The sequence below is a fragment of the Eretmochelys imbricata genome, chromosome 1 (assembly GCF_965152235.1).
Source record: "Eretmochelys imbricata isolate rEreImb1 chromosome 1, rEreImb1.hap1, whole genome shotgun sequence".
Lineage (NCBI taxonomy): Eukaryota > Metazoa > Chordata > Testudines > Cheloniidae > Eretmochelys > Eretmochelys imbricata.
Window position 1 is genome coordinate 342,153,420 of NC_135572.1, and position 16,411 is coordinate 342,169,830.

General features: G+C 38.6%; 1 protein-coding gene across 1 annotated transcript in view; it reads left to right on the plus strand.

Moving 5' to 3' along the window:
• The window catches only part of SEMA3A (semaphorin 3A), a 196,404-nt gene that overhangs the window by 46,551 nt on the left and 133,442 nt on the right, over positions 1-16,411 (plus strand). The window contains exon 2 of the mRNA XM_077807879.1: positions 13,800-13,957. Within this exon, the coding sequence (XP_077664005.1) occupies positions 13,800-13,957 (158 nt within the window). The remainder of the gene's footprint in view (positions 1-13,799; positions 13,958-16,411) is intronic.

The following is a 16,411-nucleotide window of genomic DNA, read 5'->3' on the forward strand; positions in this document are numbered from 1 at the left end:
GTTTTGAGCTAGCTCAACTTTGGGACAGATCTTCATCTGGGGTAAATCAAAACAGCTCCATAAAAGTCAGTGGAGCTACCAATTTATATTAGCTGAAGATCTGGCCCTTTGCATTCAATTGGAGGTGTTCAATACCAATCAGAGTTCCTTTACTTGGAAAACACTGAATCGGTGTCCTGTTCAATTTTAGGTCATATGCAACTTTTTTCTTTTGAAAGTCTTCAAGAGTACCATTTAATCACAATGTGTTAGTCGTGTGTGACCATCAAGAAGAAACATGAGTTCTCCCTTACCTTTCAGCAGGTGCTGTCTACAGCTTTCCAGATTCTCACAGATGTTTCTCATCTGTCAATGATGAAGCAAGGTACCTTAGGTCAGTGTGGGCATTTTTGAAACTTGAGATGTTGACCAACACACAAATATTGCACGCCAAAAATATGCTTTTGAAGAGAAATCTGTACCATAACTAGTGGCACCATTGTGAATGAATAGGATTGTTGGCTCTAGAAAAGTAAAAAGAGGTGTCCCCTACATTGAGAGTTGGTCAGGAATTATTTTACAAAATGCTAATTTTCTTGGAAATGGACAATTAATCAAAACTGAACCTTTTCATGCAAATGTATTGTTTTTGACAAATACTGAATTGGAAACTTTTCTTAGTTCCAGGATGGAAGAAAGAGAGAGACAGAAAGAGTCACCCCAGGATGGTCAATAGCCTAGTAGTTAGGGCACATATCTGAGAGGTGGAAGAGCCAAGTTCTATAGGCCTCTAGGTAGTATATACCCAATAGAGACACTCAGGCAGGTCAGGAAACAGAGCTTGCTTAAATACCTTTGAGGATTTGGGCCTAGGAGTCTCTCCATCGATTTCCATGGGCTTTGAATCAGGCCTATATTGATTTCATGGTCCTTCAGCCTGCATGTCAGAGGAGAGCATTTTCTAAAGACTTCTGTTGTGATAGATTCCACAGGTGGAAGATATGCATTTGATCTCTGTCTAAATATGCAAGGAGTAGCTTTCATAGAAGAAATTATCTCACTGGTATACCACAGGGGCCTCCAAGAATATAAACCATTCATTTCTTCTGCTGCCTCATATAAATATCTGTTGAACCTCATTGCTGATTCTAAAGCAGGATTGTCTGGATGCAATACACAAATTACATTATTGCACAAAAATTGCCAGAGATACTCTAATTTGAAGCGTTGTAGTTAGCTGTATGGGCTCTTTCTCCATTAATTTTAATTAACAAAATATTCCTCAATTCAGGAAACTACTTTCAAAGCAGTGTTTTCATTTTCTTGGTTGTCATTGAGGAGCATGTTTCAGACATGGGAAAAATAAGGTCAGGTCATACAGTGAAGAGGCTGAAATGAAGAAGGGGGAGCTGGTACCATCCAACATGGATTCAATGCCAGATCCTTGATATCTGCTGCAAAGCTGCCTTAACAAACCAAGTGGGGATTCCCCTTGCAAAAGGGAGTTCCCAGTTTGTGCAGAGCCAGCATAACCTGTTCTACACCACCTCTATTTTATCCCCCCATGGCACAGAGGGAGGGAGGCAGCATGGCTGGAGTGCACTGCACTTTGGCTGTGCCAAGTGGTTTAACAGCCCTTAGGGGGCCATTACAAGACAGCACAGTTCAGATCAGCTTTGAGGCTGCTCTAACATGTACTTGGGGCCAAACCATTCTAATGTCACTTTTGCCCCCTCTTCACCATTTTCTCAAGGTGTGTTGAATAGAGATGTGGTGTACCTGAGATCTAGGGCATGGCATTTAGGTGCCATAGTTTCCCAACTTCATTGACATTTTTTGTAGGATATTATTGTTTAGATGGAACAGCTCTCATCCCATCCACATTCTGGAATGATAGAGCAATGAAAATACAGAACATGACAGCGATAGCATGTTTAGTGCTTACTTTCCATGTTTGACTTTAACTGTTGATTAGGAACCTTTTGTACTAGAGTGAATTACAATTACACCAGTGTAGAGAAGAAAAAGAAGGGCAGGACCAGAAAAAGCAGGTTTGGTTAGTATGTCTTGAAGTGCACTGAAAGTTTTGATATAGGGCGTTGCACACCATAAAAAACTCACTCTGAACTGAAAACAGTATTGCGGGTTGTGTGAGTTGTACACTGATGACTATAATCTCTTGGGACAGAAAGCAATGTTTGTACAGCACCTACCACATTGTGGGTACAACTGGAAACATTTGATAAATAACAGTAACAAGTTAAGAGTCAGATCATATTTGAGAAATACCGAGTAAATGAGAAGTATCCGACATCCCAGAAAGACAGAGTTTGATTTCAATCTGACTGATGTAACTCCATTGACTTCTTTCAGAGTAGCTTCATAAACAGACTCCAAGGAGAAACTGCTGAGCTTGAATTAATATGCAAACTAGACACCATTAACTTGGGTTTGAATAGAGACTGGGAGTGGCTGGGTCATTACACATCTTGAATCTATTTCCTTAAGCTAAGTATCCTCACACCTTCTTGTCAACTGTCTAAATGGGCCATCTTGATTATCACTACAAAAGCTTTTTTTCTCCTGCTGATAATAGCTCATATTAACTAATTAGCCTCTCACAGTTTGTATGGTAAATTCCAACTTATCTGTATGTGTGTGTATATATATATATCTTACTATATGTTCCATTCTGTGCATCCGATGAAGTGAGCTGTAGCTCACGAAAGCTTATAGTCTAATAAATTTGTTAGTCTCTAAGGTGCCACAAGTCCTCCTTTTCTTTTTCCTTTGTCTTCTGTTACTCTTGTTTTTCATGGGTGTAACTGGGAGTAGAATTGGGTCCCATCACATGTGTGATTTGGCACTATAGTCTATGCAGGGGAAGTCTGCAATTGAAAAAGTAACGCTTTTTATCTACTGTGATCAAAGTGTGTTAGCGGAGTTGTGTGGGAAAGTTTTCATGTCACCTGCCCAGACTTTTTTTTTTTTTACACTCCAACCACTGCTTTCAGTCTCTCATTGAAATTAATTCAAATCGCCCCCTGTGGATTAGAGGCAACAGGGGCTATCAAGAGACTGGAGAAGATGTAAATCTCAGCTAAGCTTTAATTATCCTTTATTCTAATTTGAAAGGACACTTTCTCAAAGTGCTGGGTATGTGATCAGAGAGTAGGGTGGATCCAATTGCATAAAAACCTGATTTAGGGGAAAGACTGTTGATTGCTAGGTCTTGAATTGGCAGTATCAGGTCAGTGGTTTGCACCCTCATAAGGAAACCTGGACAGAGTCCATCTAACTAGCTCCTTTTTACAATATAATGATTTGCCAACAAGCAGAATAACTGGTGGCTACTTTCATTTTGTGAATCACAGAGCTCTTAAGGGTGTTGGACAGATAGACACAAGTTTTCATGCATAGCTTTCCGTCATGAAAATATTGTCTTCCTTGAAAGAAGTCAACAGTAACAAGACAAATATATTTTCCATTAAAACTCTATTCCTGATGTTGTAAAAAATCTAAAGTGGTTTTATTTTTCAACTCTGAGGATATGATTGAGTTTCTAGTAATGATTCTAAATCTTTGTCCCAATTCTGTATATTAATTAGCCCACCCTGCATTAGATATTAAATATTTTCTTTGCATTTTTATATTGCCAGCTCAGTACCTAAACTCCATTTAAAATTGTAACAAAAAGAGGGACTTGTTGCATTTGGGGAATAATATTTGCCTTTTAAAATAAACTGAATTAAAGCTACTTTAATTCTGAATGTCTGTCTACACAGAGGTTTAATGCATTTTAACTAATCCACTTTAAATTCACACCTTTAGTTAATTTGGTTTAATTTTCCTGAGTCTCCTGGTATAGAGAAGCCCTAAGTCCTATATTCAAATGTGACTTTGGAATTTAGGAACCTAAATCCCATTTTCAGAATAGATTTAGGCACTTAGGAACAAAGGGCTCACTGAAAGACAGTGGTACTTAGGTTCCTAAGTTCCAAAGTCACATTTGAAAATAGGACTCCAGGGGGAAGTAAATGACTGTACGGCAGTCTTTCATCTTAGTTTCCCCTTTGCACCTCACTAACTCTGGGGTTGGCCTTATTCCCTGTCACTCCCCTATGTGACTGAGCCACACAAAGGCACAGTCTATTGCTAGCAATACAACATTAAGCTTTTTGTCTAGTATGTGTAAACACTTTCACTGCATACAAGTTCTAAACATGACTATGGAGACTCCCTGGCTATGTTAATTAAATCAATTTGTGAATGCTAATGTTAGATGTTGAAAGCCTGGATATGCCTCAGTTGCATGACGTTTCATGAGATTGAAATGGCACTGTTTATAGATAATGTGATCTCCCCAGTGGACACTGTCTACACTTTCATTTCTTGATAACTTGTACCTTTTCACCTCGTTGAAGACTGACTTTCATAGCAATATCACTTATGGGGCTTGGGCATTAATAAAGTTCCCTGTCAGGGCTTGATAAACTGCCTTCCCTGATAAGTGGGTTTGATTGCATTTTTTGGTGGAGGTTTCCAGAATAAGGCAAGGGGTTAATTTTTTGGGGGAAGGGGCTCTTTTTAATAGCTATTAATTTTTTAACTAATTCCTGATAGGTTTTTTATTGCCAGAATCTGCAAATAGTAAGACCAGAACTAAGTTTTAAATTGATGTTCCGACCTATTCATGATGACGACAGCACCTCCTTTGTCAGCCTTTTTGATTATGATGTCAGAGTTGTTTCTGAGGCTGTGGATGACATTGTGTTCTGAGGTTATGGGGCAAGTGATGGTGCTTTTCCACAATTTCAGCCTGTGCATGTCGGCGGAAGCACTGTATGTAGAAGTCCAGTCTGTTGTTTCGACCTTCAGGAGGAGTCCACCTAGAATCCTGGACTCTGGTCACCAATCTCTCTGGTCACTCGATTACAGACCTAAAGGTCGCAATATTACAACAAAAAGACTTCAAAAACAGACTCCAACGAGAGACTGCTGAATTGGAATTAATTGCAAACTGGATACAATTAACTTAGGCTTGAATAGAGACTGGGAGTGGATGTGTCATTACACAAAGTAAAAGTATTTCCCCACGTTTATTTCCCCCCCCTCCAACCCCCCACCCCACCCCACCCCACCTCCCGCTCCTCAGACGTTCTTGTTAACTGCTGGCAATGGCCCACCTTGATTATCAATACAAAAGGTTTTCTCCCCCTGCCTTCCCCCCCTCCGCTCTCCTGCTGGTAATAGCTCATCTTAAGTGATCACTCTCCTTACAGTGTGTATGATAACATCCATTTTTTCATGTTCTGTGTATATATAAATCTCATCACTGTATTTTCCACTGAATGCATCTGATGAAGTGAGCTGTAGCTCATGAAAGCTTATGCTCAAATAAATTGGTTAGTCTCTAAGGTGCCACTAGTACTCCTTTTCTTTTTGCGAATACAGACTAACACGTCTGCTACTCTGAATCCTTCAAAGAAGAAATTTATGTAGTCTGACTATTACTCCTTTGGGGACATTGAAGAATCCTTAATCTCCACTTTGCATGCAGAGTTTGAGGGCTGGTAGTCAAGTGCATATATTCTAATTTTCCTAAATGCTCTTTAATCATCAAAAATATGTAGTTTAAAGAATTCCATTGTCTCAGTTTCTGTAACAGGACTTAGAGTTTCAAAGATATACAAAACCCATAGTAAAATATATAGTGGACTTGCCAAGTCTAACTGATAATAGTTACATATACATGAACTATATCTTAAAAAGCATCATGTTTAGTTCAAAGGTTAATAATGTTCATGTTGTTATAAGGTAATGATTGCCCAATAGGGATAATCTGGATTCATTTCAGAGACCAAATAGACACATAATAAAAGAAAACAGGTTGGTTTTAAAAATTTAAATGTTTTATGTCTTTAAAATATCATGTGACTCCTTCAATTATTAAGACAGAGAACACTTCCAGAACTGCTATACAACTGCATACTAGTGGGCCAAACTCTACTCTCAATTTCACAGTATAAAAACATACATAGAAATTCTATGGTATATTGAAGTCTACAGTATATTGTGTTACTCCATGCTCATAGCAATGTAACTGAAACTAAAACTTGGACCAGCATCCCTAATGACAGAATGTCTGTTTTTAGTCAAGGTATACTTGTGGCATTGAAATCTTTTTTGCTAGAATATGATGGGTGTTTCATTTAGAATATTTGCCTTAAAACACAAATCCAAGAAAGGTCATATATTGTGTCTTTGGACATCCAGATTTTTAATTGATAAAATTTTAATGAAAATGTTATTCCTTTACTTTTCATCTCTGAAAACCAAATGGTTTATATCAGTGCAAAGCTAAGCAAATGTTGTTTGGGATTTTTTCCAGTAGAGGTCAATGGAAGTCAGTGACTGGCGACTGTTATGATAAGGTAATAGAAAAGGATGAAAGCTAGGATTGATTGAACAGCTGTGAAAGAGATGCTGGTCCAATTGTATTTAGATTACTGATAAGGTAATTCCCCCAATGATTTGTTACATTCAAATTATAATAACAGAGAATTGCCATCAACAAGGCATAAAATGCAGTTTCAGACTTATCTAACTCATAATGTAGGAGGAAGCAAAGTTACTGATTGCAAAAGTTTTTTTGGTTTTAGAGTAACAAAAATGGATATGGCCTTCATAACACTGATAAAGATCATATTCTTGTATAAATTTGGCTTGTGTTACATCTGGAATAAAAAATTATCACTTGGTGATATTCCCAGTTAGAGTCATCATTGTGTAACCATTTACCCATAGAAGTTACCATTTTTCTTTCCTTTTTTCTGCTGAGCTTATCTTGAAAGTGAAGGGTAATTGTTAAAGTCCAATATATATGCCGTAAGACAAATGCTGCTACAAGCCTCACTAATACCTTCATTATTTACAAAGCATTCATGTCCAAAATCTAATCAGAATTCTGAGATTTTTTTTAATGGACATTGGAATAAGTGATGCAAAATTAATTCATTTGAAGAAAACCTCAACACAGAGTCCTGCTGTGAGGAAGCTGTGATGGATAGTGATGGTTTGAATTACATCACAACAAAAGATTTCCCTTAGCTGTTCTGATAATTAATTTGTTTTCTAATGGGGCATTTCTTACAGGGGATTATTGCACTCCCTTATAATATATTCTCTTCACTGAAGGCCAGATCCTGCTACCTTTTGTCAGACTAGTACTTAAGTTAGAAGGGGCTACTCACCGGGACTAAGGGTGGCAGAATCATACCATGGGACGGTATTCATCTAGGCAATCCAGTACAATTAATTAACATTGAAATTGTCGATCTGCTTCTCAGAACAAAATAAAGGACACTGACCATGTTTGGGTCTCTGCTGAGATGCAACTTCTAGACATGTAGATGAAGCAGCTTGGTGTAGGGACAGTGAGTCACGATTCCTTGTCTGGTTTCTCACTTGTTTCAAATAGGAGAATTAAATCACTGTATCCTTGTGCTGGATGCAGTTTACCTCCTTTACCAGCTAAACTCTGCTGTTCGGTGTATTATGAGGGGCTCTGCTCACTGTCTGCAAGTCTCTGCCCTCTTCTCACCCATTTTTATTGGCAGGGTATAGTGGCCCCATAGTGCCTGCAGTGTCCTCTGCAGATGGGCAGCGAAGTGTGGAAAGCCCTACAACACTTCCTCCATCCCCTGAACAGAAGTTGGGGTGAGGAGAGCTTATACCTTTTCTCCCCTGAACAGCCTCCTTTAAGCAAATGGTCAGACATACAGTGATGTCTGACTTAGAGCTATTTCAAGAAGTATGGAACAAGAAAGATATGCATCAGTTAGAGCAAGATATGTATTTGCACATAGTGAGCAAGTGCTCACTTAATGTACTGTGGCTGACAAAAGCCTGGTGATACAAGAAGGAAATATTCTAGCAAGATGTTGTGGGAAGCATCATTAACATTTCAGAAAAATCCCCTTATGATGGCTATGATACTACTTGTTGATTCATCTTTTATCTATCGCTAGGAGATGCACAATGAGATAATATCACTTGAGGCAAAGCAACGGAGGTGGGGAAATTTCTGAAAGCAACAACCCACTCATTTGGTTAGCAAGCAAGTTCTGATATGCGATTCTGAATTTATAATGCATCTGTATAGTCACCAGTAATGGGCTTGGGCCAGCTCCAGCTCCCATTGCAGACAAGGGGAGTCTTTCCAACATCTTCTATAGAAATTGGATAGGGCCCTGGATTGTAAACAGTAGAAAACACAGGAAGATACTTTATTGTAAAGACTTTAAAAAGAATGTTGGGCTAAATCTTACATTTTTGTTCAGAGTTCCACTAACTCCAAAAAGAGTTTGCCTGAATTAGGACTGAGTAAATGCTAATTCCAAAAGGCCGAGTCTCTTTTCTGTTACACGTTCTTCTCTGCAAACTCTACTAAAGCCAGTAAAATTAAACTGGCATAAAGTTAGCATAACAGAGTAGATTATCAAGCCTTGGGTAAGCTACCCCAGGGTTTCACACACTGTATTCATATTAGTTACATTTATGATTGTCTACTTCATTCTCAAATGAAAGAAAGTGTAGTAAAAATAAAGCAGGCTTGCATGCCTTGTGCATGCAAAATTTCTACTGACTTCACGGGGAAGGATCTGATCCTTAATCTCTGTATGTATGACTGGACTGAAATTCCATTAGGAAATAAAATAAACATATATTGAAAGGGGTATTTGGGAGTGGTTCTACCAAGGTGCTTTGACAAACCCAGCATTCAGATTCAAGTGAAAGACACATTGGATCAGGGGTGAAAGTAATATGAAACACTTACCGATACGGGGGCCTGGCTCCGGGCCCCTGGAAGGGATCGAGCCTCAGGCAGAAGAGGTGGGGCTGGGGTCAGCCTCCCACAGCCAGCCCATCAGCATTGCCTGGCCTGCGCTGCCTGGGGCTCCGGCAGCGATTTAAAAGTGCCCGGGGCTCTGGCCACTGCTGCGGTAGTGGCGGCCGGGAGCCCCAAGTCCTTTTAAATCACTGGTCCTGGGGCAACTGCCCCTTTTGCCACCCCTGTCAGCGGCCCCGGGGGGGCAAAAGGGGCAATGACATTAAAGCGCTGTCATGGCAGCACTTTAACGTCAGCTGCGTATAGGCCACTACCGGCTTTTTACCGGCTGTCCCATCCCGGCGTACTTTCACCCCTGGATTGGATCAACAAAAACATCAATCCATTAAAAATGTTTTATGGCATCTAAAGCAGAAAGATTAAACCAAATGCAAATATTTAGGGATTGGAAATGTTAGAAAGAGCAAATAAAATAAGAGGAGAGACCATACCATGGACTACAGCCTTAAAGGGGATTGCAGTGGTGGAGTTGAGAGCAGAATTTGGCCTGCAATCTCTTGAACAATTCAAACTCCATGTGGCTTCAGTGAGAGGAAAAAGTGAAAACTCATCAGAATTAGAAACTTTTACAACACACGGTGCATATCCAAGTATTAGCTTTGGTCATCTGCATCAATCCTGTTGAAGGTCAGTTGGGAATAGCAGCACCAAAAGTGATAAAGTCTTTATTACATTTGAAGTATTTCCATCCACTATAAATCTACCTTTTATAGATGATATTAAGGTCACAGCACAGTGATTATAGCTTTACAGAGAAATGATCAAAATGACAGGAATGAGTACAAGCTGAAGACATATAAAATGGAAATAAGAAAATGGTCTCCAAGCAATTACTCAAGAAAGGAAATTTGGCAAGCTACAGCACCTCGTGAAGTACTGTTACCATGTTTTCAATAAAATAATTGGAGAAAGGATAGAGGAAGTCAACCAATGATTACAAGAACAGGTAACTATTATGTGTTTTCATAGGTCATGCGCAAAGCAGACTTCCACCCTTCAATATGAAAAAAATAATTAATTAAGGTCTTGCATTGTAGACATCAGTATTAATTACACTGAGTTTGTGAATGCATTCATCATGTAGCCCCTGTCATTTTAATTCAACCTTTGTTGTAAATATGGGTTTATTTTAAAGCTGATCAACACAGTACCTAGCCCGTATGACAAGTTGACAGTGAAAAGAATTGATCGGCATCATCGCTCTTCCAGGAATGTGTCCTTTCATTGCTACTTCTGTCATAATCTCTTCTGTGGCTACTGGCTGAATACTAAAAAAACTGTTGGATGAAAGGCACTTGGAAACTAATTAATTTGAGGAGGTAGAATAGTTAATTTGTATTGATTGAGCAAGTGCCATTGCTCTGCTCTTCAGCAGCCCTTTACAGAATATCATAGGAGGCAGTGCCTGGTTATATTCTTTGCCAAAGTAATAATGCAACGCCTGAAAAACAAGCAGTGTGACTTCGGAGAATATTTAGCCTCTCTGTCTCTGTCTGAACCCCACCCTACTGGAAATTGGTAGTGAGGGAGAATCATCGACACTTGAACTTTGTTTCATGTCCTCAGACTCAGTTGTCAGTTCCTAGTGAATAGAAGGCTGTTTCTGATTTCACATCAGGTTTTGCAATATTATGGCTCCAATATTGTGAGTTCTGATTTACAATGGCATAAACATGATTAGAATCAAGCCCTAGGAACCTGATCCAATGCCAGCTAAAGTCAATGGGATACTTTGATGGGCATTGGATTGGACCCAAGGGGTGAAATCCTAGCTCTATTGAAGTCAGTTGGAAGATTGCCACTGGAGGGAAAATTTCACTGTAGGTGGTATCACATTTAATACCTTTATCTGTTCTGCAAAGAAGCCAGCAATTGAATGGGCAGGAAAAATGAACTATCTATTGGGGGGAGGGATAGCTCAGTGGTTTGAGTGTTGGCCTGCTAAACCCAGGGTTGTAAGTTCAATCCTTGAGGGGGCCATTTAGGGAACTGGGGCAAAAATTGGGGATTGGTCCTGCTTTGAGCAGGGGTTTGGGCTAGATGACCTCCTGAGGTCCCTTCCAACCGTGTTATTCTATGATCTCTGCATGCCCTTTCAGCTCAAAATAGACTCACATTTGCAGAGCAGTGTTAAAGAAGATGTAATTGCTCTTGACTATGCTGTACCTCTTCTTTTTAATGAGAACTTCAGATAACAGTGCTATAACTTGACACCGTCAGTAGACATTAAATTAGAAAACAAAATAATGCACAAAGCAGAAACAATAGATGTGAAATAATTAGAACTAAGTGGTAACCCCATCATTTCAGTTCTCTACCAAGCAGAGATGGTGGATGATGGATTCTCATCTCATTTATACTTGGTTCACATTTGTGTAACTCCATGGAATTCAATGGCATTACTCCTGATTACACCAGAGTAACCAAGAGCAGACTCACACCCTTGGGAATTTAAACTGAAAAAGTGTGTAAGAGAAAAAGTATAAAGGCTTTTGACAGCTATATTATGTGGAGAATTATCAGATAAAAATAACATCAATGCATTTCTAACCAGGAGAGTCCTAAGACAAGTTAAGCTATCAATCATTTGTATCACTCACCATTCAGTAAAGAGATTCAACATCTGAATCAGTCATTACAGTGTAAAGGAGAATTAATAAAGTTTCAAACAAAATAAAGATAAATGAACAGGAGGACAATGCAATTGAATTTTAAAACTTGACAAGAATCCAGAATTATTTCATCAGGCCGATATGGGAACATTTGGTTTCTTCTTGTTGTGCAAAAAATTTGAGAAGTTAAGTCTTAGGTAGAATGATTTTTAAAGTGTAACATCATATCATATACTTTTATGTATCATCTTTCCTTCAGAAGGAACCTAGAGGACAGCAAAAAGTATGGTACACATCCTGAGTTCCTTATTAATTTTTGGCTCAGTCCCTATTCATGCAAGCTCCTCTTCATACCAATGAGAGTTTGCCTGAATAAGAACAGTGAATATTGAGCAAAATCTAAGGAAGACTTTAGGGTTTGCCTCAATGCATATTGTATTACACCTTCTTAATTTTGTTTTTAGTTCTCCTGGGATATGTACATATATTACTTCTTTTCACTACACAGAAATTAGGCAGGAATCTATTTTCAAATGTACTTTGTTCAGCTCATTATAAAGTTTATTCCTTTTGTTTTTTTAAAAAAAATATTTTGCTTACAGATTACTATAAAAATGGGTGCTGCTCCAATCCTGCAAAGCTATAAAAACTGGCGTCGTATCAAACCAAAAACATACAACTCAGGTGGTCCGTGTTTTAGATCAATGTATTTGTTTGTTTCATAGACTATAGGAAGAAAGAGAAGTATGGTGCACATTTTTCGTAAAATGGTTTTGCCTTGGATTATGTGAGCACATTGATAGATACAGGGACAGGTAACATCTAGCCTTCAATCACATGGCACAGCATAGTCTGCCTATGCATTACATGTGCCATCTTGTCCAGGCAAGGTATGATGAATCAAGGCAGATAGGTGCACTATGAGGCAGGGTCTGAACATTGCAGCTTCATTGAAAGTCATTCTGGGTAGCATGTTCTGGAGACACCAAACAGATTAGCTGTCTGGAGGCCTGGGCATGCCCGCTAGCCAGCACACCCCTCGGTGTGGAAGTCAACATACCCTCCACTCCCTTTCCCAACTGTCATCTTGGGCCGTGAACCAGCATGTGAGGAGTACCTCTGGATTCAGTGGAACTCCTCATATGCTTTAAGTTGTGTGTTTGCTTCAGTGCTTTCTAGATTCAGGGCCTACAGCACTAGACTGGAATTCTGCCCAGCTGTTATGGAAGATGTCCCCCATGTTTCTGGGCCCCTGCCGGCATGTTCACAGCCCGGAGCAGGATTTGGCCCATAGTATTAAAATTATTTTCAGTATGAATTGCTAGTGTAGACATGTCTTGAAATGACTGAGTAAAAGGTTTGGATCCCAAATATGTGTAGAAAGAGAGAGAAATGAAGGAAAGGTATGTTTACAAAACCTAATATAAATGCAGTCTGAGTGTTTTAATGCAAATTATTTTTACAACAACTTTCATGAAAGTCTGTGTTTATATCTGGGAGTAGCTGAGATGGTTCTGTGAACACTTGGACTGAAGAAGGAACTCACTCTTGGTTAAACACAACAGCTGTGTGGAAGTGAGTGAGAACTGGAAAATGAAAGTTGCTATAAACATAAGTGAAACTGACCCATATAATTTTATTATTCTGATTGCTGAGTATAATGCAGTAAGCATGTCTAGCTTGTAAATGGCAAAAAGTTAATTGGCTTTTTTTTTCAAATTCTTCCTGTTTCAGCAATCGCAGATGTTATTAGTAATACAAGTAAGGACCTTGTTTAACATGTGGCTTTTATCTCAACAGCTTGTCATGTTTGTCTCCTTTTCCCCATATTTGAATGGCCTGTGTGAAATGGCTTATACATGCCCACAAACATTATAATAAGATGGAAGAGTTAGTCTCTGCATTTAATTTACCTCAGTTGGCCAGATTCATCCTCAGGTATATGCCTGCAACTCTCATTGACTGTAGAAGAACAAAATTTGGCCCACTCCTGGTTAGTTCCTTGGGGTAAAATTCCTCACACCCCACATAAGTTCTCAAAATAGGGTTTCAGTGAACCTTAAGTGGTGTTGTGGCCTTGTGCTGAATTTCATTCATAGTTCAGCGCTTGTGTAACAGTGAGCTCAGGCTTTCATCCTCCAGTAACTTGCAAATATACTTACCTTTATGCACCTAACTGTTCCCATAAAGTCAATGGGGCTGCATATATGCTCAAAGTGAAGCCTTTAGAGGATCAGGACATTAGCCCGCGATCTTTATCAAATTAACAAAAAAAAATCTTTAACTTTATCTTGCAGAGATGTTGGAAACCAACAATGTAATCACTTTCAATGGACTAGCCAATAGCTCCAATTACCACACTTTCCTTTTGGATGAGGAACGGAGTAGACTATATGTTGGAGCAAAGGATCACATATTTTCTTTCAACCTGGTTAACATCAAGGAATATCAAAAGGTATCTTCAATCCTACTATCATTGTTTTTTAACAAAACCTGTGGTACAAATCTTGCTATGCAGAGGTATAATGTATAACTTGACAATAGACATAAACTACATTTAAATTGTCATGACAGCTTATGACAGCTAACCCTCCACCCACCCCCCAAAAAAGAAAATTGTTGCAGCTAAAAAGGGGGGAAATAATAGGCCAAATTTGACCTGGTTGAAGTGGTTACACCAGTTCTAAATGTGGACAAATATACACAAACAATGCAAGGGCTTGTCTACATGAACATTTAATGAGCAGCAAGCTGGGGTTTGAATGTACTCCATGCTAGCTTGTTGTGCTATTTGGCCATGTAGCCCCTGCTGCAGCACCCCAACCGTTAGTGTACTTTAGTCTACTCGTATTTCAAAGCGGGGCAGATCAGGGGACACTAACAAACTGTTAGTACATGTCAGCAGGTTCCACGTGGACAGGTAATGCTCAGCAGGATAGTGCAGGGTACAGTCACATCCCAGCTTGCCATGAAAACACTTTTTGTGTAGACAAGCCGCAAGTCACCAAGATAGGGAATATAGAATGTATGATTTTTAGCTACTCATTACAGAGAACATACGGTAAACCTCATTTTAATGTTCTGTAATTATTTGTGCCTGTCATGTGTTAGGAGCCTGGGCAGAATAGTTAAAGCTCTAGTATATTTTTTACAGAGGTATTACATAATTATTTTATATAACATATCACAACTATCCCAATTACAAAGGTTAATCCCTAGATCCTAACATGAAGCATAAAACTGTGGGATTTTACATGCTTCTATTGAAGCAATCAAGCTTTAAGGCTTTGTAAAGCCATGGTTCTAATATCTACACAGCTCCCTTTTTCTATGTGTATTCTTCTGGTCCAGGTCCACTATATCCACAGTAGCATAGTCCTTTTTAACATGTCATAATAAGGAAGAGTTGATTGAAAAGTAGTAAAACAGTAGCAGTAGCACCAGTAAATGAATGCACTTCACCTTAAGCCAGCTAGTCACCAAACAGTCCATATTTTTATGTTTACTGCTCAATAAAACGAAGACGACTATCACGACAGCTCTCACAAAAAGGTCACATTACCATTCACTTTTTTTTGAGAGTAGGGCCACTTCAGTGTTTGTGAGGGTGAGTGTTGATTTCTTTTCCTCAGCATGAAGTGTTTTAAAGAAGTGTGTTTCTGCTACTCATAAACCATAATAGATTGGATGCTAATAAAAGAGTGACAGATTTCTCTTTGCCCTTGATGGAGGACATTACTTTTGGTAAAAGTTGTAGACTTAAATTAAAAGCTGATGTACAGTTCAACTGTGCTTTTGGGTATGCTTCTGCTTGAGTCTAAAAACTTGTTTTATCTTTTCATTTATTCTAATGAGCTTTGCCAAAGAAGGTAAACACAGAGATGGAGGTTTGATTTGTTATGTTCAAGCCTTTAAAATCCCACAACTTTTATGGTGCATTTTAGATTCAACTTTTATGAAAGATATATTACTTTAGCACTAGTGGATTTTTTCTTGGTATTTCTGACCTTTTGCCCATTTGCCTATTAGCTTCCTAAGATGATAGCAATAAATACTTTGTGTTCTGTATTCTGAAGGAAGACAGGCCATTCATTTGTATTCTCTAAGGGAAAAGATAAAAGGGAAACTGAGTATTTTCTTTTCTATTCTCTTCAGAGCAGCTATAAAAGAACCTGGCTATTTATTTGTATCCTCTGAGGGATTCATAGTTTAATGCACAAAACATCTGGAATAATTAAAAGAAAGGATGGTGCTTCCACAGTAGAAAATTGCTCTCTGACATTAAGTGAATTGTATCTTCTATCCTTCAGTCTTCAAACACTTCTAGAACAATGTGTGAAATAATAAACAGACATTATTATATTAAAGAAAGATGGCTCAAAACTGCAGATTCAAAGTGGGATTTGAATATTCCCAAAGATTTAGAGAATTTTTGGATCAGCCTAATATAAAGACCATGGTCCTGAAGAAATTTAGATACAAATCAAAACTTTTCTAAAGTCTTAGCTGTCTTTGAATCTCAGGTTGTGGTTCAGGTTCATCTCTTATTATTATCAATTATCACATCATCCCATCAGTTTTTGAGCAGGCATTTCCACTGAGATCAATGAGGATTTCTACCTAAGCACTGGAAGTAAGTTATGGCTTCAGCAAAATAGCACAAATAAGGCCAAATTCACCTTGTCATTACAGCGGTGCAAATTCACTGACTTTCACATCAAGTCAACATAATTGCAGCATTATCAGAGGAGAATTTGGCCTGCCCATATTAGATATATGAAAAACTGGTTAAGATAATATAGGAACCTTTCCCCAAAACTTCAGTTGATCCTTTTGGGAGCTCTAAAAATTTGATTATTTTTTTTAACTTAGGAAATTTTCATTTTTCACTTTCTCTGCACTGCTTAAG